The sequence below is a fragment of the Elgaria multicarinata genome, chromosome 8 (assembly GCF_023053635.1).
Source record: "Elgaria multicarinata webbii isolate HBS135686 ecotype San Diego chromosome 8, rElgMul1.1.pri, whole genome shotgun sequence".
In the NCBI taxonomy this organism is placed as follows: domain Eukaryota; kingdom Metazoa; phylum Chordata; class Lepidosauria; order Squamata; family Anguidae; genus Elgaria; species Elgaria multicarinata.
In genome coordinates this window covers 90,817,048-90,844,343 of record NC_086178.1, presented here as the reverse complement: position 1 = coordinate 90,844,343, position 27,296 = coordinate 90,817,048, and the positions used below count along the sequence as shown (strand labels likewise).

At 43.7% G+C, this 27,296-nt stretch overlaps 1 protein-coding gene across 1 annotated transcript; it reads right to left on the bottom strand.

The window, feature by feature from the left end:
- Positions 1–137: 137 nt before the first annotated feature.
- On the bottom strand, positions 138–21,210 carry EIF4EBP2 (eukaryotic translation initiation factor 4E binding protein 2). Its single transcript, XM_063133003.1, has 3 exons — positions 20,800–21,210; positions 8,907–9,083; positions 138–5,006 (listed from the first exon to the last, which is right to left on the bottom strand). Exons 1-3 carry the CDS (start codon positions 20,939–20,941, stop codon positions 4,975–4,977), a joined length of 351 nt encoding a protein of 116 aa, XP_062989073.1. The 5' UTR covers positions 20,942–21,210; the 3' UTR covers positions 138–4,974.
- Between the last annotated feature and the right edge of the window lie 6,086 nt (positions 21,211–27,296).

Below are 27,296 nucleotides of genomic sequence, written 5' to 3'. Positions count from 1 at the left end.
CCATAGGCTGGCCTTTGCTCAATTAAAAGGACTGCTCTATTAAACAATTAGTAGTCAGATCAAGGCCCTTAGGGAGATAAACCAAGAGATGCTGGAAGAAGGGAGCTGTTCTGCAGTCATGGCCTTGACTGAGCCACTTTGCTGGGCTTTAAAGAAAATCAGATTTATTGGCTTTTTCATGGCACTCATCCCTATTTTCTCAGAGCGCCTTACAAATGTCACCAAATTTATCCTCACAACAACCCTGTGAGGTAGGAGTTTATTGTCCCCATTTTACAAACTGGGGAACTGAGGCACAAAGAGATTAAGAGACTTGCCCAGAGAAACAAAGAAAACCTGCAGCAGAGCAAGAGACAGAAATCTGATCACTAAAATTCCAGGTCAGCACTTGACTATTGGAATATCTTTTCTTTTCTTATGTTCATAGAACAGACTACAAAAGCAACAGCACCCTTTGTAAGCAGCAACTAAACTGATTGTGAGACATAGAAAATCTGGCTGCAGTTTGTGTTGAGATTTTTTTAAAATGCTGTGAAAAGAACAGAGATCTTTCCTAACAGCTAAATCCCTGGGAGGGGAAAACATTGTTGGGAGTTATTTCCTTAGTCCAAAATTAATTTTAACAATACTATAACAGTGGCTGTCAGCAACAACTGAGGGTCTACTCTCTCCTCCTCTTTGTCCCACCTTGACCAAGTAAGATTGCAATCATATGCACAATTACTTGAGAGTAAGCCCCACTCAATATACTGGCACTTACTTCTGTGTAATCATATATAGGATTGCACTATAAGATGGTTTCATTCATGGACAAATCTGAGTTTCACTACTGTCAGCACAGCAGAGCAAAGCTGTATCCATTCTGCCTCATCAACAGAATAGCCGGTGAGGTTCCAGAAACAACTGCTGGTGATTATGTGGGAGGCAGAGTGGAAATCCAACTGTGTTCTGACTCTGGACTGAACTTGTAGTGCACTTTGTAAGTACCCCAACCAAAATCAGGAAGCTTACAGTGCACCTCAAGAGCATTTCCCTCTGCTAATCACAGCTTAATCACGTTTACATCATCTCTTCAGAAGCAGCATTGCTTTCCCCAGAAACACTGCAAACAGAGACTATTCCTGAGAGATCAACAGTTACAAGCAAATTTTGCTCCTGTATTATTCACATTTTAGAGTAGGCAAATAAAATGAATTAAAAACAACCCTGCAACCCAACCCACCCTCACCTCCAAAACTAGAGAACATGCAGAGAGAAAGCAACATTATTTTACTAGATTCTCCCATTTAAATAATCCAAAAGAGAAATATGACCATTGCCAATTCATAAAGACAATTTAAGGGTAGGCTTCTATTCCAAGGGCTGGAAACAGAGGGCAAGTTCATAAGTTGAGTTGAAGTGTTCTCTGTCACCTGATAGGTCAATATTCAACCGGACTTGATACGTTTTCAGCTTATCTCCCAGGAGTGGTTTGCAAGTTACAATCATAGCGTAGCAGCCACATCCCTGAGGCTGGGTCCTGTTCTACTCCAATTACATTTGAACAAAACCCAAATGGGAAATAGCCAAATTGGTGCGGCATTCCCCTTGGGGCAGTGCCACCAATGTGAGCTTTTCACACGATACGCTCATCTCCTGTTTTTCAGAGGTAGCACATGAACCACTGTTGGGAGGCTGCCTGAAGTAATCAGTGCCACTGGTCAACCACTCATAACTGGGAGAAATAGGTCTGATCCCTGATTAAAAGAATCTTAGTTCAGAAGCAGGAAAGTCTCATCAGCCCTAGCCAGCTTGGCACATGGTCAGAGATGACGGACATTGTAATCCAACACCATCTGGGAAGACTGCAGTTTTCCCACCTGTCTTAGAGGCTGCAATCTTAAAAAAAAGTCTCTCGGGAGTAGGAATAACTCAGTAGGAATAACTTCCAAGGAAACATGGATATGACTGTGACCCCAACCTAGTTTGGGGGTGGGGATACTTTGTATAAGATGCACACATGTCACAGGAAGCACTATTTAAGAAGCATTCCTTGCATTCGAAAGATGAAGGAATGCCGTTCTGTTGCCTATCACCTGCAGTTTTTGCAAAGTAGTAAAAATGCTTTTTTTTAAAAACCTGATACCTGACTTATCAGGGACTTATCTTATTAAAATCAAGCAAAATATTTTTAATTTATTCATCTAGCCAATTAAATGAAATAAATACTAGAGGTGTGCACCAACCCCCAGCTTTTGACTTGAACCCTGATTCAGGAAACAGCCTGCTTTGAGCTGAGGTTCAGAAAACAAAGCCTCTATGTTTCTGCTTTACTATCACAGCCAATAATAATAAAAAAAACCAGTTATAACTTCTTTCTCTTGGTCAGAATTAAATAGTTGTTGGCATAATAGCCCTTTAGGAAGGAATTACAAGTCAGAAAAATAGATGCAAGGATTTTTGAGCTATGCTTCTTCAGATTTTTATTTATTTATTTATTTTTAAGTGAACTGATAACGTTTTTAGTTCTTGGTAGAACTGGATTAGAATGGGAGGGATCGTTGTCCCTTCTGAGGGGATCAAGCCCACTGTATTTCAGAACGATAGCTGGAAGTGGTTTTGTGCTAGTGCAGTCTTGATATTTTGTGGGTCTGCAAAAAAGGACATGTTTATCCCCCTATGCTCCTTGTGAACCATTGTTCTGAAAATTACAGGCAGCTCAGAGGTGATCCTAAGTAAGAAACCTGTTACGTTTCAGAAGGATAGATGCAGCAGTTCATGTGGAATGGGTGTTCTCCAATTTTGAAGGGTAATTTTCTCCCCCCTCCCCCCAGTGGTCTTTCTGATCAATATGTATGACAATGGCATACTTCAAAGAGGTGACCCCGGGCAAGAAACCTGAAATTTGGAAGGAAAGGTGCAGGGGCTAGGGAGTTATAATGGTTGAAAACCAGTTGAACCATTTTTCATAGTGAAGTGTAGTGGCACTGGAAGAATGGCCATCTCACATTCCTATCATTGCCCTCCCCCAAAGCACAGCAATTGGCACCCAAAAATGTGCCCTAGGATTAGAAGGTGGACCTGTCAGTCAGTCAACCACACTCCATCCTCCCACCGCAGCGTTTAGTGAATCGAAAAGATGCTAGTTGGAGACATAAAGTCTGGAGGTGCGTATCATATCCGAAACACAAGTTGGTAAGCAAAGCTATGTTCTTAATTCTGTTAGGTGGAGGGAAGGCCACTTCACCTTGGGACCCAACAGAACTGGACTGAAGCAGCCTGATTCTGTCAGGCTCTGGACTTTGACTGAATACAATACAACCCCCTACTAAATACTGCAGCCCTAGAGAGAAGCATCTTCGCAGTTCAAATTATCAGGCGGCATTGCAACCAAAGTATAAACTCATCTACTGGCTGGATTCAAACGACTCACACTTGTTTCCCTCATGCCAAGGCAATTGGCAATTATTACAAGGTAGCCTGGTTGCCTCAGAATACCCATCAGGTGTGCTCTCTCACTCTCTCTCTCTAGCTTTCTCTTTGCAACAGCTTTTCCAATCCCAGGCAAGCTGCAATCCATAGGGGAAAGTTGACCCACCCGGAACTAATCAGCATGCAAATAGGTCCCCAATACGCAGGAAATGGGCAACAAAGCCAAATGAGTGGGATTAAGTGAGATCATCAGCAATACATTCCTGCATGCTGAAGCTGCATCCAGACAGACTAAAATTTGATGGCTTTTCTGGCTGATTTTGTAATGTGTGAATTCAGGAAATATGGAACAAGATGGTTTTCCTCCAGAGAAGCCTGTGGTGAAATGTAATTGTCTACCAACTATTTGATCACCCACTACCCCAAATCTTCTGAAGTTACACATCATGAAATCAGCACTGCACATCTCAACAGCCCGATAACTAATCCTTGGGGGGGGGGGGCAAACCTACACAGGACTTGCCCAAGAGCCTTAGACTCTAGCCCAAGCCCAACCTAATCAAGCATAGCCAGGTTTTTTCAATTAATCATTTTGGCACAATAGTAGACTTGCAAAGAATCCAGAAGACTTTAAAACAGCAGCAAAAATTGAAGGACTGAGGACAAACAGTATTGAGAACCATCAAGCATGGTAATCCCAAATTATATCAGAAGAAAATGTGGTTCCCCTTTAACACTGATGGGTTCAAACAAAGAAATTGAAATGGGAAGGTTTTCCCCCCTCAGAAATGGGAGGTTCAAGGAGGCACTCCTTGGGATGAAATGAAAACTGAAATGGGTGTATGATGAAGCAATGGCTCTTTCTAAGTTGTCCTAAAGGTACAGGATAGGAACTTATTAAGGGAAAGGGCAAAAGAAATCACAGCAATGCTCGTCCAGCAGACTGCGTCCATATGCAAAAATAGGCTAACTAGTTAGAACCAGTTGAGGAACAAGAACTAGAACCCAAGGAAGAGCATTCCGCACATCAAGAAAAGACACATCAAAACTGGTTAATGAACTGGCATCAAGTTAACAGCAGTTAAGGGGGAGGAGAACAACGGCAGTATCAGGTCCCTTCAAGCATATATCCACCCCTTCCATGGCCCTTTTGTGTTTTGCAATAAATATCCAATTGTTGATGGAAGCACATTCTCGCATGTGCATGATTTGGTAAGTTGTCTCTAAAGTGCGAGAAGCCAAAGTATATTCCTTAGCTCTATAAATTTACCATGGGCTTCAATTCAGTCACAGACCAGGGAGATGAGAGGTTTAAAAAAAAGTGGGGGAGGGAAGCAGAGGGGTAGGGGAAGCATAGCATGGCTAATAGGTATCAAGGGGACGGCAGAGGTGGGAGTGGGACATCGTCCTCTTATCCTTTGGCACTTCAAAAGCTGAAGTGAGGATGCTACTGGAAACAGCGGCTGCTTCTTCCATCCTTCAAGTTATTGATCCTGACGGCCAAATTGGATGTGCACAGGTGATCCAGAGTTGCTGTCTCTCCATGGTTACCCTCAAGGAAGATCAGATGTCCATCTCAAACTGAGCATCATCACCTGGTTGAAGGATAAGAACACACACAAATCAGTATAGGGCTGTCGGAGCGATGGACACGTGACAGACATGATTTTTAAGGGTCCTAAGAGGCACAGTTTCCTCACTGTTTTACAGATGTAGGAGACCGAGTTGAAACAAAAAAACAGCCTTCCCTAGCCTGGTGCCCTCCAGATGTGTTAGCCTGCAACGATGGAAGCTTCAGTCCAATCATCTGTTTACACACTGCACAACTCACCTGAAACTCTGCAAGACTTTTCTACCAGAAAAACCCCCACATGGGGCCTTCCTAGACGAGGCCTTAGCGCGCCTTCTGTCCCGGCTTCCCTGCTGTGCGTCCAGATGACGCACAGGGGAATCCGGAGGCAGGCCGCGCTGAGGACTCCTCCAACGCGCCATAAGCGAATTCGCTTATGGCGCGCCTTTTCCCCAGCTCCGGCCTCAGGCCGGAGCGGGGGAACGTCTAGGGACTTCCGCAGCTTTTCGCGGCTCCTCGCTTACTCGCGAGGAGCCACGAAAAGCCGCGGGCCTGGCACAGCGCCTATAGTAGCGCTGTGCCCATCGGCGGGGGGGGCGAAGGCTGGGAGGGTGGGTGCCAGGGTGGGTGGCACGGGGGAGGACGGGTGCGATCGCGCCGTGCGCCGCCCGGGCAATGCCTGGCATGGGGCGGCATTGCAATGCCGCCCCATGCCAGGCATTGCCCGGGCTCGGGTGGCGCGCGGCGCGATCGCACCCACCCTCCCCCCGTGCCACCCACCCTGGCACCCACCCTCCCAGCCTTCACCCCCCTCCCCGGTAACCCCCCCCAAAAAAGCACTTACCTCTCCGGAGTCTTCGGGCCGCACCCGGCCCCTTTAAAAAATTTTTAAAAATGCCGGACGCCGCAGGGACGCGACATCCCTGCGCGTCGTGCGTCTAGTAGCCTGGGGGAGGCGCGCTAACTTCAGCGCGCCTTGGCCCCGCCTCCCTGCTGGCGTAAGCCGGCAGGTCTAGCAAGGCCCAAGGTCTCCAGTTAGCTCAGGCAGGACCATCGTCAATCCTATGCCTATATGACAGTCATGTTACAGTGGTAAACAGATGAGATATAACTGCACACATGCCACAATTACCTGCCCTTGCACTACTTTCATTATCAGAGGCTCTTTTCCATGGGAACCCTTCGACGTCACGTGTGAGGCAACTGGGGAGATGGGGCTTCTCAACTGTAGCGCCTCATTTAGGAAATGCTCTCCCCAAGGAGGCTTGCCTGGCACTTATTCCCATGTATTCTAGATGCTAGGGAAAGACCTTTTCATTTTCTAAGGACTTTTTAGTGTCAGCTGAGATGTGTGTGTTTTCCTGTACTGTTTTAAATCTTACTGATTTATCGGTTTTGATTTATGTTAATTATGTTATTGCTCATTATTAGCCAATCTGAAAGCAGGGTGTGTGTGTGTGGAAATAACCTTTAAACACAAAGACACTCTATATTTACTTCTCTGGAGCAAACCTGACCATCACCTGCGTGATCACCAACGGTTGTATCCAACATCAGGCTAGTGGAAAAAGTAGAAGAGATGGTATTGTGCTTCTGCTAGCACTTCCACAAGTGCTAGCAGAACAAAGAGCTCAAGTAGTGCAAGGAACACCCAGCCTGTTGAAGCTGCAATGGACTGTAGAGTGACCATGTGCAGCAGCTAGTGCAACAATGTGTGCAAACAAAATCAAAGTATTGGATTTGACACTTGCACAAGGATGAAAATAGGTTTCCACAAGTGGTAGAAACTTTGTGCTAGTGGCATGACACCATTGGATACAACCCCATATCACTGCCAATCCCCAACTCAATGCCATTTCTAAATACAGAAGCCAACAACTTATCTTTGGGACCAGCTGAACCACGTGAGAAAGTGCCCATAAAATGCTGATGACCTCACTTACTCTGCTATGGTAGGGTGACCATATGAAAAGGAGGACAGGGCTCCTGTATCTTTAACAGCTGTATGGAAAAGGGAATTTCAGCAGGTGTTATTTGTATATATGGAGAACCTGGTGAAATTCCCTCTTCATCACACCAGTTAAAGCTGCAGGTGCCCTGCCCTCTTTTAAATCTGGTCACTCTAGTATAGCTCCTGCACCTTTAACTGTTGTGATAAAGAGGGAATTTCACCAGGTTCTCCATATATACAAATGACACCTGCTGGAATTCCCTTTTCTATGCAACTGTTAAAGATACAGGAGCCCTGTCCTCCTTTTCATATGGTCACCCTAGCTATGGGTTTGCTGTCTAGGACCTACTTAGCCTAGAGATGCATTTACAGCTGACCATCCTAATGGATGGCTTCATACCAGCTACACTAATGGATAGTTCATGCTCCAATTCGTCAATACAAACAAATATATATATACACACACACACACACACATATATATACACACACAGTATGTATATGAATGGCAGGGAGTGCATGTGCATGCATATACTGATCTAGAATGCTGCAATCGTATACTTTTGACTTGAATTGCACTACAGTACCTCTAAGAAGTCTGAAAAGATATTTTAGCAATTCACCCAACGTTAAATAGTTATGATGCGACGAGGAGCAGTTTCCTGTTTGTCAGCCCACTCATGCTTTTACAGAGCCTTTAATAGCCCAAGGGCGATAATTCAACATAGCGGCAACCAGCACAAGATCAGGGTGACAGTTCATAGTTCTCCATGTGCAGAGGCGCCACAAAGACATTAAAAAATAAATTCTGCCACTTTAAAAGCAGAGTCTCATATGCTGCATTAAGAAAACACATGGCATGATTCTTAGGGAAAGTTTATGAAAACTTAAGAATCTACTTTGCTTTCCAAGCAATTAAGAAGACACAGCACAGTTGCTACCTTTAGTGCAAAATTAGACCAAGGTGAGCGTCACTATACAGCAGGGTGGGGCACCTCAGGCCCAGGGTCCCAATCCAGCCCTCCAGGGCTGCCAAGGGTGGCTATGCCCCCCTTCCTTGGCCCTACCCCTTTCCCCCAACCAACCATTTTATGGTTTCCTGACTTTTGTGCAGTTTTCCCCCATTCCAAATGGTTGAAATGCCTCTTCTAAGGCTTAATTGCTGGCAGGAAGAATGCTAGGCTAAAATAAGCTGGGGGTGATGGTATTATGCCCTACCTCTTTGGCCTTTCACTGCACTGCGATCCACCGCCGACAGCTTCTCCGAAATGGAATTCAGCTCCCAGGCTGAAAGATGTTTCCACCCGTTATAAACTCTGCTATATAAAACCAGACTTCTAAATAACTAAGAGGCTACCTCCCCCCCTACCCCCCTACTTAACTCATCCCCTTCTCACTGGCAGCTCCCAGCCTCCTCTCCCATGCCCTCTTCCTTATCTAGCCACATCCCACCTCTCTCACAGTGACCCCATTCAGAAGACACCTTAAACCACGGCTTTAACCATGATGAATAAAGCAAAAAGCCTTATTTGCTGTGGTTAAAGCCATGGTTTAAAGTGTCTTCTGAACACAGCCTAGCTTTCTGGCTTAACCACTGTGGTTAAAGCCATGGTTTAAGGTGTCTTCTGAACGGGCCCTGTCTTTGGACTCCATCAAGTTCAAGGATGCAAAGTGGGGTAGCTGTGTGGTTGCAGTGCAGGAAAAGAGCAGCACTGCAAGGCTGCCTCCCAGCTATCCCAGCTTGAATGAATCCAAAGACGGAGTTCTCTCTAGCCAGAAAGCACAAAGATATAGGGGTGCCCATTTTTCCCATAAAGAGCCAAAGACCCAGCTCTCCTTGCCCTACAGGTCTTTTTTGGCTACTCAACCCTCCCCATGCAAGCAGGCAAAAAGCACTTTTGATATTAACTATACTGCGATATAACATGGAGCAGTTACACTAGTAATGCACCGTATGTCCATCCATGCTCTTACCAATTATAGGCTTCCCTTCATGATTGTTCAGATTGTTTACTTCCACTTTGGAATCCTCAGTCATGGAGCCAGGGCTGGTAACTCCTGGGATATTCGGAAGGTGGCAAGGAGGAGTCTGAGCCATAGGAGAATTGCGGCGATCTAACAGAAACTTGCGGTCATAAATGATTCGGGTACCTGCAGGGGCGGGGTGGGGAGGGATGATCAAAGATAATTGGCATCTCAGAATTATTCTTTTTCAATAGATAAGGTTACCCGCAATATCTGTGCACTAACTCAGTTAAGGCACAAGCCTTTTGTATGAGCTAATTAATTTGATAACTAAGGGTGAAATCCTAAACTAACTCACCAGGGGGCTAAACCCATTTATTTGTGGAGCTTTCATAACCCAGATTTTCTGGGCGATGCACAGTAATTTTTATTTATTTATTTATTTATTTAATTGAATTTTTATACCGCCCAACAGCTGAAGCTCCTTGGGTGGTTCACAAAAACTAAAACCATTCAAAGTATAAAACACAGTATAAAAACATGATATAAAATACACATTAAAAAATGATTAAAAACATCTTTAAAACATCCTGAAAACATTCTAAAATTTCACTGGCTAGGCCTGCCGGAATAGATCAGTCTTTATTGCATTTTTTAAATTCTAAAAGACTGTCACGTTGACGAATCTCCTCCGGCAGGCCATTCCACAGTCTGGGAGCAGTACATTAAAAACATAAAATACAAATAATGAATAAAATCAGCATATAACAGAACCAAGATAAAAACAGCAGCAAAGAGTAAAAACATTTAGCACATAAAACCAGCACCAAAATAAAATGGTGTTAAAACCTGTTGTTTATTCGTTCAGTCGCTTCCGACTCTTCATGACTTCATGGACCAGCCCACGCCAGAGCTTTCTGTTGGCCATCGCCACCCCTAGCTCCCCCAAGGTTGAGTCCGTCACCTCCAGAATATCCATCCATCTTGCCCTTGGTCGGCCCCTCTTCCTTTTGCCTTCCACTAAAAGCACTAAAAACCATTCTTAAAATGTCTGGGAAAATAAAAATGACTTCACCTGTCACCAAAAAGACCTTAACCTAAGCACCAGAAGAGCCTCACAGATGGAATGCCACCACTCAAAAGACCATTTCTCTTGTAGCAACCTGCCTTGCCTCATTTGGCAGAGGTACCTGGAGAAGGGCCTCTGTCAAGTAACCCGGCCCCAAGCTGTTTAGGGCTTTAAGTTTAAAACCAGCACTTTAAATTGGGGCTGGAAGCGGACTGGTAACCACTGCAGATAACACTCATAATATGATCACACCGACCAGAAATTCTTTGAACTGCATTGGAAAATTCCCATTTGCATCAAAAATATTTCTGATGCCCTAGAGAGATCTAATTTAGTATGTATATTTTACTTGTATGAACTAAAAAAATACTGTGTTCATTTTTTATCCCAATGTATCACAACTATTTGACCTCAAATATTTGAGGGGAGAAATAAGCATGCTTAATATAATTTAAATGATTTATCATTTACATTTTTTTATTGGAATACTTGTAAAAATTTAAAGGCAATAGTGTGTACTTCCCTTACATTGTTTAAATTTAAGGGGGGGAAACAAAGGTTCTGAAAATGTTGATGTATTAATTAATTTTAGCAACCCAAAGAATGGTGTATGATATACTGACAACCACTCATCTATTTCAATAGAGTTCAGCTCTATTCTACTTCAACAGCATTTGTTGGAGTCTATATATGGGCCATCAGCAATGAGTGTTTCAGTACTTCCTATACTTTGTGGAGGAATTAACTGGTTCTTTACACAAAGCTAAGCCTACAATAGCTGTTTATAAAAGTCATTTGGAATGTAGTAAAGGAGATGTCATAATTAGAATGCTCTTTACATCTAATCAGTGGAAAGTTGCCCAATATACTATTTCTTCAGAAATATGTACTACTTCTGTAGATTTAAAATTGAGGCTAATTCAACCAACACTGATGTTTCATATAGATTGGATACCACTGAGGCCTGTTAAGAAGCAGCACTGTTAGGTGCTGGCAATGTAATGAGAACAATGCCTCATTGAGGCATATGATGTGGGGATGTCCTGTAGTGGCTTTTTTTGGGCTGGAAGATATTGCTTGTTTATATTTCGTTCTTGAAAAACCTGTAATGCTAGTAGATGTCCATGCTCTTTTAAATTGTATTTCTGAGGAGATTAAGAGATTAATAGTGAAAGAGGACACAAAAAGCCCTTACAGGCCTTAGCTAGACTTACCTTCTATCCCACGACGGAGGAGGTAAGATCTCGCGTTGTGATTAACGCGAGATCCCTTCTCCGTTTACACATAAGGCACGACGACCTCAGGAGGAGAGGCGTCGCGCCTGCCTTAAAAAAAATTTTTTTTTAAAGAAGGCGGAGTGCATGAGCGGTTGTGCGCAAAGGTAAAGTTTTTTTTGAAAAAATAGTACTTTAATTTCCCCGCTGCCCCCCCTCCCGATGGGCGCAGCTGGATCAAGCCACAGCAACGGGTCACACATTCCACGGTCTCGGGCTCAGTCCAGGACTGCGGAAAAAGCGACCCCAAAGTGGAGGGCGAGATCCCAGGGCAAGGGAGGGATCATCCCTCCCTGATCCCAGGATTCCCTGTGCGTCATGTGGACGCACAGAGTTGCAAGAAGACTTCTACTTCAAGGCTGGAAGAATAAACACCCACTAACATTCAATAGTCTGAAAATTTAACTGCTCTTGTTACATTTGAATGCCTCTCCTACAGTAGACAATTTCATAGGGATGTTTATTTAGATAAATAAACACACACACACACACACACACTAATATAAGCAGTCCATATATTTATTTGAAATAGAAGTGTCAAATCCCTTTTTTTCTTTTTATTAATGGTGTTGTAAATTATTATTCTGTGTGGATATGTTCTAACATGTTGTTCCTTTCCTTTTCCCTTTTCCCCTCTTTTGTGGCTACTTTCATTTTTTCTTATTGCTATATTTGCAAATAATTAAAAAATAACTCTCTTCCATTGAGGTTGTTGGGCTTTCAATTTCGCTGCCATTACTTATTAGTTCCATTTCACTCTGAGACATATAAATATTTCAGTGACATATACAGTATATTCTCTCACACACTCACTAGGGATAATCACCTGAAAAGTATTAATTACAGTGCTGAAATTGCCATCGTTTACTAATATTGTATTTGCTATTGGCATACATTAATTTTTACTAAAGAACTTATGAAATGGAAAATACTCTGCGTAAAAATAAAGCACTAGAATTTCCCCCCGCTCTGCATCACTGACTACTACAGGTTTCTTCTTCACAGCAAATTATGAACCCCATTTCACTTCATAATAAAAGCAGAACAAATGTATTTGAACAGCATACTGAGAAAACAGCAGCAGTTAACTTGTCTGGTTTTAATCTAGTCAAGAGCAGAAGTTTGGCCTGAATTCTATATCTGTGTATAACAGCCTTCCTCAACCTGGGGCGCTCCAGATGTGTTGGACTGCATCTCCCAGAACACCCCCATTCTGGGAGTTGTAGTCCAACACATCTGGAGCGCCCCAGGTTGAGGAAGGCTGAGAGGGGGCTTAGGAGACAGGTTGCAAGGCCTGTCCAAAACAGGGAGAGACCAATTTGTTTTTTTTTTACCTCAACAGAGAATTTCCTTGCTTAACTGATTGACGTTATTTACTTCATTGTACATCTTCCCATCTTCATCATTTTAGTCAACCTTCTGATCTGACCATCTTTGTTGTGAGTTGTGTCACGAATCACCAAATTATGGCTTTTGCTGTAGCCTAAAAGCCTGTGATGGCTTAGGCCCAACACAGACAGAAACGGCCCCCTCCCATCAAACTCAGATGAGATCAACTGAGCTGGGCACCTATAGAGCACCATCTCCAATACAGAAATAATACAGAAACTGAACAAGCTAGGATTATAAACACTCACTAATCAGCTCTCCCAAGTAAGAAACACTTCTAAATTACCAAGAAGGAGATTTTGCTGGAAAATGATTGATTCTGCCCACACACCCATCTTTCTTGCAGGGCCCAAATGTGCCCAAAATTACTAAAGGTAAGTATGTAAAAGGCATGCAAGGTATTAAAATGTGCAGCCCTATTTACAAGAATAAAAATAATGTGCACAAAACTGGTCAACTTCAACTCTTTAAAAGGAAAAAAATGCTGAAAACGTTTAAGCCTCCCTTCCCAAGCCAGCCGAGAAATAATTTTAAATAGAAATGCTGGAAGTTGTGGTCCAAAACATTTGGGGGTAGCAGCTGAGGTTTCCAGTAACTACCTGGACTTGTCTACAATTACTACAGCCCAGAGGCACCTATTCTTCTCTCCTCCCCTTGACACCAGTTTTCTTTTCCCTGCCATAGCTCCCCATTTTCACGTTCTAGTTTTTATTCAAAAATTAAACCCAAGCTACAAGAAATCAGACCCAGGAACTCCTACAGTTCTATAAGAAGAGTTATAACAGGGATAAAGAATGAGAATTCAAGTTTACACTATTTATACAATGTATTCCAATTGCTGGACTTGAGTTCAAAAATCTTGTTTCTGTAGTAAAGCCAGTATGGTGTAGTGGTTAGAGTGTTGGACTGGGACTTGGGAGAACCAGGTTCTAGTCTCCACTCAGCTACTTAGGCTAGTCACTGCTCTACACCAAGCAGGATATTGAACTATGAAAGTGGTATATAAAAGGCAGGAGCCACACAAGCAGGATATAGCAGTATGAAAGTGGTATATGGTATGTGTCAATGGGCCCCAACAGTTGTCAGTGCACTTCAATACTGCTATAAAACAGTAGTGTGGCTCCTGCCTTTTATATATCGTTTTAATAGTGCAATATCCTGCTTGGTGTAGATGAGGCCTGACTCTCAGCTATTTTGACTCTAAATGAAAGTTTTTCTCTTCCAAACTTCCAGCTGTTCCCAATAAGCTTTCCTAATGAAAACTCTGATCCTAGGCAGAATTAGCTTAGAAATAGGTTCCAATGACTTTAGGGGCACTACCCAAGGGCTCAGGCTAGGCGCTTAATTCCTAAATAACAGTCTCCATTTAATGTGGAGGCATTGCAGCAGTGGATCTTGGGAGAAAGAACTTGTCTGAAAAGCCTAATGAAAGAAGGAAGAGTTGGCTAGAATGTAGCACTGTGCTTCTGTTACATTCGTTGTTGACAGTGATACACTAAACAGATGCTGCGGATAACATGGGGGAACAGCACAGGGGGGCACTTTTATAGCCATTTTCCTGGTCATTACCCTCATTAAGATGCAGATATAAAAGGAAAATAAGTGAAGACATTCAAAAATGAGAGATGGGAGCTGAATGGCTGGTCTGCAGCCAGCATGCTGAAAACACTTTATGTCTAGCCTTCTACTTGGAATACCTCATCACTTTGTAATGCTATTGAGAAAGTGTAAGGCTATTCCAAATTGAACTGCAGAGAGATGATCTTATTAAACTCCAGAGGTGGGCAACTTGTGGCCCTCCAGAAGTTTTGGCCCAGAATTCCCATCAGCCCTACTTAGCAGCCAATGGTAAGAGATCATGAGAATAGGCCAAAAACATCTGGAGGTCCACAAGCTGCCCACCCCTGTCTCAAACTGATATGGAATATGTGAAGGACCGTAGTTTTGAATTAAAATTAAAAACCAAATCAAGTGGGAATGCTCCCTATTCTGGATTCTAGCCGCTCCATTCCACCTCCACTCCTCTCTATGGCCACTGAGCACATTGGGGAAAATCTTTCCTAAAGATGTTTTGTACTTCTGCAAACCATAGGGTTCCCCCACCCTGAGCATGCTAATATCTCCCTTTTGTTTGTGGACAGCGCCATTTTGACTACATAAGGAACGGCACTCCCAGCATAAATAATCAGAAACCGAGTCAGTGATAAAGGACAGGAACCGATCCTCCACCACACTGTGGTCCAAGCTGCAGCACTGAGAGAGATATGAGGAAGTGGCTAGTGTGGGAAGGGTGGGAAACCAGCCCCCTACCCTATTTCCCCGAAAATAAGACAGTGTCTTATATTAATTTTTGCTCCCAAAGATGCGCTAGGTCTTATTTTCAGGGGATGTCTTATTTTTCCATGAAGAAGAATACGGTACACATTTATTGTTGAACAAAAAAAAAGGTCTTATTTTCGGGGGATGCCTTATATTACAGCGAGAGGCAAAACTGGAAGTAGGTCTTATTTTCGGGGGATGTCTTACTTTCGGGGAAACAGGGTAGTAGCTAGGGTAGTTTGCAAAACTGCATGAAATGCAGAGCTTTTTCTAGCCAAACCACCAGCTCACTTATCTACCATTCCAAACTAGGTCCCAGACACAGCACGCTGGACAAGCAGAATGCAAATTTGTCCTCTTTTCATTGTTCTTTTCCAATTTCTCACCCCTTGGCCACAAACATACTTTGTATCTTGTACCCAAAAGACCTTCATATTTGAACAACAGAACAAACATCAGACTTCAAGTTCAGGGTAAACCGAGGTCAACAACAAGGGAAGAATGGGTCTGATCTTTTAACCTACCTCTCACCAGCTGCCCTCCACTCTTTAATTTTTATCTTCTTGCTTATCAGTTTATCTCTGTGCCTAAATAGTCTCAAAATCCTCGGCCCTTGTCTTTGACAAGACAATACAGCAGTCTGAAACGAACAAGTCTTTGCATATTGTGGTGTGTTTTGCAGTTTTAATACAAAGGGAATAACAACCCTGCAGAATACTTGTTCCCCTGAACTTGAAGGCAAGGTCATAAGGACTGTGGCATAATGGCAAAGAACCACTGAGCAAAAATCTCCTGTGATGATCATGAATTGAAGGCTTGCTTAGCAGGCAAAGACATTCTAGTGGTTGCAGGTGAGGGTCCACTAACACAAGGAATGGTCATTGCTTCTCCAAAGAACAAAAGCAGAAACACTCTTGAAAAATAGTAATGGTTTAAGTTTTAATTTATTTTCATTTTTTTTTTGCACTTTCCAAAAGTCAACAGGCCACTGTCTTGAGTTGGGAGCTTTTTTACTTTGGTTCTGAATATGATTTCAGCCAGCAAGGCTCTTAAGAGGCCTGCTGCGTTGTTGCTTTTCAAGGCAAGATTCAGCAGAAGTGTTAATACTTGAATGTTCATGTCTTTTTGCTCTTGGCATCAGCATTACTTTTTTGCTGTTGACCTGGGCTAAGTTCCAGTGTCCATGGCAGGTAGCAAGGCACACTCAGTGCTTTCAAACAAAACAAAATCAAAATGAACATGGAATGTGTCTCCTAACAAAACAGAAGGAACTCTGTATAAGCTGGGGAATCAATCCAAACAGTGCCAAATTTATGTGTCTTTGCCCCTCCTCAGTTCCTTCTGGCTGCTGGCACTCCTAAGCAGCAATCTGATATTTTGTCCTTCCAAATTCCTTCTCCTTTACACATCTACAGCTTCAGTCTGGAGCACTATTTCTGACCCTTGCTATTTTGATCTAGTTCCTGAAACAGGCTTTTTAAGAGCTCTTCTTTGGTCTAGTTCTGACACAGGTCCTTGTTTTGTATAAGCAAATATGAATGTATTTATATTCATCTATCAGTGTTTCCAAAGCCAAGCAGTATGGAAACCAAGTTAGGCTACAGGCACAGTCCTTTCAGGTGATTATTTCTGTGTTAAAACTTCTTAGATTCTGTAAAGATTCTATAGGTTGACCAGTTTTGCGTGGTGTACCTTAAAAACAACTCCTAGTGTCCACTGATAAGTTAAATGAATAAAGCAAGAGTGTGTATTCAGAATAACTTAACACAGATTTCTTATGCCGAAAGATAAGCAACTCTGAGCATGCAATTTGGCTTAGGAGTATAAAAAGTGCTTTGAAAACCAAGCAACCAGTGGGCACTAGATGATCAAGAGACTACAATCTACCTTCTGCTCACTGTTGCAGTAAGTTAATGGTGATATATTGGAGTACTCTATGTTAATCACTCTGTCAAAGAACCGCATAACTTCTGAGTCAGGATGCTAACAGTAAGCTTTTAAAAGTAATGTTTGGGCACATCACAAACCCTTTTCAGACCTTAGGTATAGGGAGAAAATGTAACCATAAAAGGTCATGCACTATGTATATTGTGGCTTTTGGGGAAAATATTTTCAGCCCATCTCCTGGTAATCTTTGAGAAATGTTAATAATCCTTGAACAGCACAATAAATTCTAAATGTGCACAAATAAAACCTAACTATTGTAATAAATGTATTCACAGCAACTGCATGAATGTGCCACCAATGTAAATTAATTTCTCTCCCTTTCCCCTTTATAAGCTTCTAATTCTGAAACACAATGTCTCCTACTCTGAAAGATTGAATTACTATACCTCCCATGGCTACATCCACTTTAATTTCTCTTTGTATTTTGAAAGTGTGTTGTGGCACGCGGTAGAGCTCAAAACATTATTTTAGCTTAATCTTGTGCATTTTTCTTGAGAAGACAGACCCACTGGGACTTATTTCCAAGTGTGCACAGGACTGCTACCTATAAGGCACACTTACTTGGAAGAAAGTCCTATTGAATCCAGTGGGACTTACTTCTCAGTAAACAATTAATATATTCAGCCTAGTAACAAAAAATAGGGGAGGAGAAATGATGTTAGTTAATGAAGTACAACTTTTATGTTTTCTCTGTAATTCCTTCTTTAGATTCCTGCATAATCCATTAAGTGCAGTTGCTTTAAGAGGTAACTTGCTCTCTTCACAGCACCCTCCCCACAAAAAGTCATATGAAATTAACATACACCTGGTCAGTTACCCATATGGCGGAAACAGGACTTCAAAGATTGTTAAAGCCATGGCCACAAACTGCAGTCTTGCCACGCTGGTACTTCAAGAAGATTAGAAAGATAAGACGCATAATTGTTTTTCTCTTGCAGCACACTTCAACTACCATGATTAAATTGTATTTTGTGTTTCCAAGTACCATGATTAAATTGTATCTTGTGTGGTGTGTGTCTAGGGCCTTTAGTATTGTAGTGCCCACTCTCTGGAAATCTCTACCATTGCAAATTCAACAAGTGCCAACTCTCCTAGGTTTTTTAATGCTTATTGAAAAACATACTTTTCCCAACAAGCACTCCAAGGAAGCTAATATTGTTGTCTGCATTCAGTAGTATTACACAGTATTTTTAATTATGATCGTATACCGTTATTTTATACTTTGCTTACAATTTATTTTAATGTGATTCATAATTAATGTGTGTGTGTAGCTATTTATCTACACACACACCTATGAGCCTGTCAGAACCCAGCATGACAAAAAAAAGGTTCTACAAGCATGAATCAAGAACATAAGAAGAGACATGCTGGATCAGACCACGGTCCATCTAGTCTAGCATGTTGTGCAAACAGTGGCCAACCAGCTGTTGACCAGGAACCCACAAGCAAAATATAAGTGCAATAGTACCCTCCCACCCATGTTCCCCAGTAACTGGTACACATAGGCTTACTGCCTCCAATACTGGAGGTAGCACATACTTATCAGGATTAGTAGGCATTGAAAGCCTTCTCCTTCAAGAATTTATCTAACCCCCTTTTAAAGCCATCCAACTGGTGGCCCTCACTACATCTGTGGTAGCAAATTCCATAGTTTGACTATGTGCTGTGTTAAGTAGTACTACCTTTTATCTGTCCCGAATCTCCCACCCATCAGCTTCATGGAATGACCCCTGGTTCTAGTATTTTGAGAGAGGGAGAAAAATGTCTCCCTATCCATATTCTCCACCATGCATAATTTTGTACACCTCTATCATATCTACATCAAGGTGGTGCATGTGCATAGCAAGGATGACCGAAGTCAAACATGAAGGATAAATTGTCCAGAAAAACAATGGTATGAAATTGGCACATAGCGTTCAATCACCATTTACTTAAAAAAAAAAGAGGAGGAAGAGTCCTGTGACACCTTAAGACTTACAGATTTATTGTAGAATTCAATTTCATGGCTGAGAGCCCACATCAACAGATGCAAGGGCTCAAATTCATGAAATGCTACCATATATCTGTTAGTTTTTAAGACTTGTTTTTCTTGCAAAAGGCTAAACATGATTGTTCCTCTGGAATTAATCACTATTTAAAATGTATTATTTCCAGCATATATAATGGAAAAAAGCTGAACAAATTTGTTAATGCCTTTTCAAGTGACTGGAAATTAAGCTTCAGAACAAGTCATTATGTTTGGTCTATGTAGAAAATAACCCAATATCCCCAATATTGTTTTGACCTTGTCTGACAGTAAAAAAAACACCTCCACAGAATGCAAAGCCTACTTCCACAATTTTTAGCCAAGGGTTTTGGACTGCAAACTGGGCTGCTACAACAGTGAAATATAAGAAATCACAACACCTACCCAAATATGCAATGGCAAAACCCCCACCCTTCCATTGCCTCAAACCAGCTCTCTGTACTTCCAGAAAAACAGTGCTAATAGTTACCCTAGGAATACTGCTTGTTGTCATGTCTGCTGCTCCAGTTCATTGAGCATTCAAGTCATGTAAAATGCCACAAAATGCAGGGGGTAGACAACGTGGTGCGTTCCAGATGTTTTGGAATACAATTCCCATCACCCTCAGCCAAGGGTCATGGAATATGGGAACTGCAGTTCTAAAATTATGGAGGGTACCAGGTTGCCTACCCGTACTGTAGTATTTATAAATGGTTTCAGGGTGGTGTGAAGCTTATTTTATTACAGGGTCATGCCTGGTGCGACAGAAGAGATCGCATGCCTTTTAAATACATGCAAGCCCTTTTAGTAATAAACCCGTGCATTTCCAAGAACAGGCCTCAAAGGGAGGCGTCTGCAGAGCTTGGCTGGTGAACAACGTGGCTGCACAATCCCTCTCTACGGTGGATTCGCAAAAGGGAATCCCACCCACCCACCCCAGCTCCGCTCAATGCGCGGATGGCCGACTTCTCGGTGGATGGAGTTCATGCTCGTCTTCCTCCCTCCCTCGCTGCCGCCGGAGAATTCCGCTCCACCCCTCCTATTGTGCAACAGTCACGGGCTTCTCCTCGAGGCTCCTGGGCCTTGTTTACAAATAACTCGCCGCCAGCCCCATACACCAAAGAAGGCCTCGCCACGGCCCTGCCCATCCGAGCCCAAACCCCTTTTCCCCGTAAGGGAAAGCAGCAATACCCGTCTTCTGGAACCCCACCCCCCACCCTTTCCTCACACACACACAGGCCACGCGTCCATTTCTACGCAACGCTCTCCCGTGCGAATCCACACGCGTCACGCTAGCAGGTTCCCCTTTTAAGACTCCACTGGGGAGACACGCCTTCCCCCCCCGACCCTGCGGCCATAGAAGGAAGGCTAATGCGCACAAAACACGCGGCGCCTCGGTTCTTGCAGGCCCAGTTCGGGCTATGAGCAACGAAGCGAGGGGCCTCCTTTGGGGGCTGCGACCCTCGGCAAACCCACCCCATCGAAGCCAAACGGACTCGCGCTGACGAAACACACGACGAGGCTCGGGGCCGAGGGGAAAAGGCTTCCAAGGGGGCACGCGGTGGCCTTCGGCTTTCGCGTTTCCACCCCCTCGTTGGCCTTATTATTATAATGTTTTATTATCATGTTTATTATGCAGCCGTCCGTCAACACACTCCCACCCCGCGAACCGAAAGGCCAGCCTAAGGCGCCGCCCTCGCCCCCTTTTAAAGCGCTTGCAACGTTCAACCTGGCGCGTCCGCGCGCCCTCCCCACTCCCACCCCCCATCAACACGAGCGTTCAAACGGCACGCGTGCAATGCCTGCTTGCAAGAGGGAAAGAGTGAGCACGAGACGACTGGGCCACGTCGACCAATGAACGCTCCCTCGCCTTGTCTCTCTCTCTCTCTCTTTTTTTACCTCCAGGAGTGGTGGAGAACAGGGTGCCCCCGGGCGTGGTGCAATAGTCATGAGGTAGCTGCGAGGAGTCGCTGATGGGCACCGTCCTGGTGGGGATGGCGCGGCTCTGGCTGTGCTGGTGGCTGCCGCCGGAGGAGGTCATCGCCCTGTTCTATTGTCCCGGGGTGGGAGGAAGGGGAATAAAAGTGGCCGGGTAGGAAAGAGACGCGAGGGGTGGAAAAACGAAAGAAAAGGTGGCGAGGGGCGGAACAAGGACGCTGAAGGAGGAGGAGGTGGTGGGGGCGGCGGCGCTTGACTTCCTTCGGGGGCGAGTGGGGGGCGACGGCCGCCTCTCTGGCTCTGGCTCCGGGGCACTTTCCTCTTCGACCACCGCCTCCACCGCCACCTTCTCCTTCGGCCTCCGCCAGCAGCAGGAAACGAGGGGGCCGGGAGGAGAGGCGGGGACAGGCGGCGAAGGAGGGGCAGAGAGAGGAGGCGGGAGCAGGCGAAGAGTCCCGCGGGCGAGGGTTGCTGCTGGTCCCGCAGCAGCTTGTAAAACCGGCGCCTCCGTGAACTCGAGCGGCGGAAGGCCAAGGCCCGAGACAGGATTCCTGGGGGTTTAAACTTTCCGTCTGAGTGCGTAGCATTTGGCTAGGACTATGCGAGGGGCAGACGGATTTCTTCACCTCGTGTGGGACCAAGCGCATGAAGGCGAAGATGGGCGTATTCGGAGCGCTATTTGGCATTTAGGCGCATGGCACCGCTTCTATTGCCTGGTCCCTGCAACTGCACACAAATATTCGTAAATGCAGTCTTGTTCGCGTTTACTTGGGAATGCCGCTACTAAGGGCTCATCTACACCAAGCAGGATATTCCACTATGAGAGGAGTGTATAAAAGGCAGGAGCCACACTACTGCTTTGTAGTGATACTGAAGTGCACTGACAACTGTTGGGGCCCATGACACATCTACACCAAGCAGGATATAACACAATAAAAGTCGTATGAAAGCAGTATATGGTATGTGTCATGGGCCCCAACAGTTGTCAGTGCACTTCAATACCACTACAAAGCAGTAGTGTGGCTCCTGCCTTTTATATACCGCTTTCATAGTGGAATATCCTGCTTGGTGTAGATGAGCCCTAATTCTACACTATTTCACCAGTGTGCCCAGAGTGGACTTATAACATTAAAATGAACAACAAGATCAGACTACACAAGAGTCAAGGCAAGTTGACACACGATACAAGCTTGTCTCTTCCAGCCAAGGCCAAGAGGAGGAAGACAAGGCTGGGAATTTTGTGGACCATCTTGGTGGACTCCAAATACATGGGGGGGGGGGGTTGCACAAAGCTTTCTTGGTACAGATAGAACACATGTGCCCACTTAAAGCTAACACCTAGGCAACTTTTAAGTTCAATGGAACTTATTTCCAAGGAAGTTTGCATATGACTTCATCCTTAACTTAATGCATCCATCTAATCCATTGTGGTGTTTATAGGTACATATGTTTTCAGCATGGTTATAGGGTCCTCATATGTTACTGCCCATACTGTGTTTTAAACAGTGTTTGGGTACACAGAATTTAAGTAGGTGAAGCTTTTACCCGTCACTAATCTGCATACCAGGAAAATCTTCCCCTACTTAATTTCTGCTATTGTTAAAGGTGCAAGAGCAGCAATGCCAGTGTCAAAATTGGTCATATGTTTACATCCTGTCTACCAAGTACAGAGGGCAACATTGGGCTAGCCATTAAGGAGAATTCTACATGTTACAGCTTTTCTCACCCTGTTTAGCGAGCTGCAAATGCAAAAATTTCTTCTACACAAATATTAGAAACACAAGAGTCTTGAATAAGTGGCTTCCTCTGCTCTTTGTATGTGGTGTCCTTAGCTTACCAAAATAACCACTGTATAGGCCTTCACATACGATGTTATATACATGCATTAACTGTGGCCAGGTAATTGCAGAGAGCTCTCTTAGCACTGCTGAGCTGCAGAGTAGACAAGCTCAGAATACTCTGATGCCTTGTCCAGATTAAGGGCTCCATCACACCAGCGATTTATCGCACACTCCCCCCGCCTGGTATGCAGTTTTGCAGACCGATACCCACATGGCGTCCACGTCCTACACTCATTCCGGCTCTTATCCTCCATGTTTCATTTCTTTTTGGAGCGCAGAAAGTCTGGATTATTTTCCCTCCCTGTGAAATAAATGCTCTCCTCCCTCCTGTGTATTGCTGAGGTTGCATTCTATCAACCATCTCGTTCTTTGTTGGGGGTGTGCGTGTCTAAGGGCAGTCTCCCTAACAAAAGAGGAGGGAGGTGCGATTCTCCACTCAACCATGAAGGGGGAGGGGGAGAGGTCCTATTTAACTCTATGTTCTAACTCCTGAGTAGGCATGACCAGGGGTGCATTTTCACCTTAAAAGAAATGTGGAAAATGCACCCTCCTTGCCCACAGCTCCCTCATTTTTAAAGATAAAGAGATCAAAATTGGCACAGTGATAGCTCTTAAGTAGAGTTTTCAGCATGCCATGTTTGAATGAGATTGGTCCATCCCTTGATTTTTTTTATTTCCCCCCTTAAACCCTTTTCCTGGTAGTCCGCAAGTGCAAAGGATCGATCCTTTGATCATGCTAAGCTGTGGATTTCCAAGTTGATAAAATAGTGATCTGCTGGTTCCCTTCCTCAAGAATAAATTCCATTTATTCCAACTGCATTTACATCCAATTCATACTAAAATCCCATGCATGCTTACCTTTGAGTAAACCCCATTTTAATAAGTCTGTCACTGTTCAATGCCCTTTGCCTGGTTCCTGGGTCCTCGCAGTTACTCACGAGGAGCCAGGACAACCCGCGACACCCGGCCACACTTTCCGCGGTTTCAGTCAGGATTATCCCGAGACCACGGAAAAAGCATGGGGAAAGGGCCTGCCGATATCCCGGAGCAAGGGGGGGGGGATCATCCCTCCCTGCTCCCGGGATGCCCTGTGTGTCATATGGACACACAGGGGTGATCCCAGGGTGATCCCCGGGATATTGGCTGGTCTAGCTATGCCCTAATACAACTGCTGCTTGCCTGTTCCCTGATCAAACCAATTTGTTGCTTTTAACACATCAGAAAAGCTGACCTTCACCCCAGATAAACCCCAAGTTATAACCATGTATGTTTTTCTAGAACCTGACCATTGTGCCAGAACTTCAGATAGGGTTTTTATTTATGTCTGTCTGTGGCCTCTGGGTGTAACACTGTTATTCAAATATGAACCAGCTGTTGCTTATATTTCATAATGTTAAATTAATCATTAATTCATTCTATAGCAACATCAGCATTACAAATGTTACTGGTGCCCAAAGCAAACACAAAGAGATGCTGATGCCACCTTCATAGAATCATAGAATAGCAGAGTTGGAAGGGGCCTACAAGGCCAACCCCCTGCTCAATGCAGGAATCTTCTTTGGTAGTGGTCATAATGCACAGCTTACTTGGCAGAATGCTCCAATGAGTAAAGATAATCTTTGGGGTAAACATGCATAGTCTTGGGCTCTGTCAGTAACATAACTTTTAGGAACTGGATTCTAACATGGCAATCCTATTCATGTTTACTGAGAAGTAAATCCCATTGTGTTCAATTACTCCCAAGTACATATGGATAGAACTGCAGCTTAAACAGGGTTGCAGTGCAGGTTAGTATTTATTTATTTTTCTCTACTGTATGATACTTCATCATGCTAGGTAAAAAAGAAGTTTATTTTGGCACATAAGTCAACGTTAGTTTCCTACATATTTAACCACAGCAGTAATTTTGACAAGCTGTTAGTGAAAAGTGCTGGATACACTTTATGCACTTGAACTTTAGAAAGTAAATTATATAAAAGAAACACAGTTTTTCTAAAAATAATAATGGGATTAAGGCTGCAGTCCTATGCGAAATTAGGCATGCCTGGGCCATTTGGTTTCAATGGGTTTAAGTATGCTTAACTGGGCATAGGATTAGCCTTTTATAAGCATTTATTTCTGTAACCTGCTTCACATTCAACAGAATGAGTTAAAATAAATAGTAGTTAGAGCCCTAGGAATAGATAAGCATTCCCTCATATGTTAAAAAGAGGAAGGGCTTCATAAATTACGGCTGTGAGCCTAAGCCCCATTGAAAAAAGTGGGGCTTTTTTCTGAGTACACATGCACGGGATTGCACACTAAAGTTGGGTTCACATGCTCAAATTGAGCCATGGTGGCTTAAATAAGCCACTGTGTTTTGTGGAACATACTGGGTGCCCATGGGTGTCTGTTCTGTAACCCAATCCCCACACCCCTCATAGCTTGTCATGTCATCCGAATCTGGTGAGGGTGGATTATTGACATGGTTTACAAAACACCCAAAACCCATGGCCTGTTTTAAGGTTCCTAGAAGACATACATATATTTATTTATTCAGGTGTAAAATCCCACTGAATTCAGTGAATCTTACTTTCAAGTAATTGTGCACAGGATTGTGTGTAGTCCAAGAGTACAAACTTACGCATGCTTTCTGAAAAGTGCCACTCCTAGCTATGTGTGCATAAGATTGTAGCTTGAGAGTGCAATCCTATGTGTGCCTACTCAGAAGCAGATCCTATTTTGAATAGGTCTTACTCCTAAGTAAGTGTACAGGATTGCATCCTTAATCTCTCATCCATCAAAGAGTGTAACAGCATAAAGGTGCCCCCCCACATATTTTTCTGAAGCTAGCAATATGAGAAAAGGAATAAGCACCTTTGCATTCACAAGATACACTGAGGCCATAGCTAGACCTCAGCTTTATCCCTGGATCATCCAGGGGTCAAACCTGTTCATCTAGGTGACACACAGGGGATCCAGTGCTCAAGCAGGGGTGAACCCTGGATGATCCCAGGATAAACCTTAGGTCTAGCTGTGGCCAGAGACCCTAGCTAAGGTATGATTACTTGTATCTGTTATTCATCCTGACCCATACTGGATTGGACAGCAACTGGATAGCAATACGTTATTTTGCCATCTATGTTCTCTTCCAGAGTCAGAACCTTGCTAAAGCATCTACCACTCTGCCTTGATTAATCTCAAGTTTCCATTGTGCAGAGTGAAATTGCCATTGGAAGGCACTGCATTTACAGAAGAAAAAAATAGATAGAATTTAATCCAGACCCAGTCATTATGATCTCAGTTTAAAAAGGAGCAAATATAAATTCATTCTTGTTCAGCCAGAGTGTGTTGGAATTCAGCCACTTTCAGGCCAAGTAGTTGTTTCAGTTTAACAAATCCGTAATGCTCTAACTCCCATTCCTGTTGAAAGTGTATTTAAGTTGAAGAGAATTCAGGTATACAAGTTCTTCTTTAGAGAAGAATGCATAACCCTAACTGCTTAAATGTTTGCTCATATGAATGTACTTCACCCCTTTCCAGTGTGCCTCTGTGCAACTTTTATTTCTCATTAGAAAGCTGAGAAGAGAAGTCTGGGATACATACCTTCACATTACTTCATAGACCCTGTTCCTCAGGAAAGGAATGAAATAGCAAGAAATGCATACGCTATTTCGTAGTGTTTGACCATTGCAGAAATAAGATACCCTTGGCACTACAGAACTATCTTATACTGATTGCATTTGTTGGTATCAATGTATTTTAAGGTAAGGTGACCAGCTGCAGAAGAGGACAAGGTTCATGGACTTCTAACAAGTCTGTAGGTTAAAGAAGGCTCTTGGGCAGGTAGGATTAGAAACACTGCACCCATTGAAATTTCTTCAGCACAATGATTCAAGACAATTAAGCTACTATAAATCTGCTAGAACTTTGTAATAGTATTCCCTCAGTAGTCTTAACATAATGAAATGTGCCAATGTAGCCAATTGCAGGGTGATGGTGGTGGTGGGGATCATTCCTCCTCCCTTCACCTGATCTTCCTGTGTCCACATGAATACCTACAGTGGGGGTGGGGGTGTATCTCTATAGAACCAGTTTCTCCTTTCCCAAGAGGTGCAGAACTGCTACTCCTCTATCATTCACCCAAAGACTTCCTGGGCAGGTCTTTGGGCCACATGGCATGCATTGGGTGAGCATTGGTTCATGAGATGCACTCTCCCACTTAAACCAGCCCTGAAATCAACTGCTAACACCAGTGGAGATATGCTACTCATATGAAGATACAGTAAGAACAGCCCCCTGTTGACATACTCCTGGGAGCTGATTTGTGGGGCGGGGGGGGGGAGAGGCAAGACCTGCCTAGCTCCAAAAAGGTAAATCAAGATGCCTGTGCTCTTGATTTACAGGTTTTATGTGACTTTCTGAAGGATTGGGGGTGGGGGGAGGTGTTAAATCCATTAAAGAGGGCCTAGTATTCCATATTCTGACGATTGTAGAAGGTCTTCTCCATCCCTGCTTCTTTCATTGAATGTCAAGAAAGACTTTGATAGGGCTCAGTGGGAAGTTTTGACCACAGTGATGATAAGGACAGGCTTTCCTTGAAGCAATTTACACTTGATCAGGAGGGCCTTCTCTGCT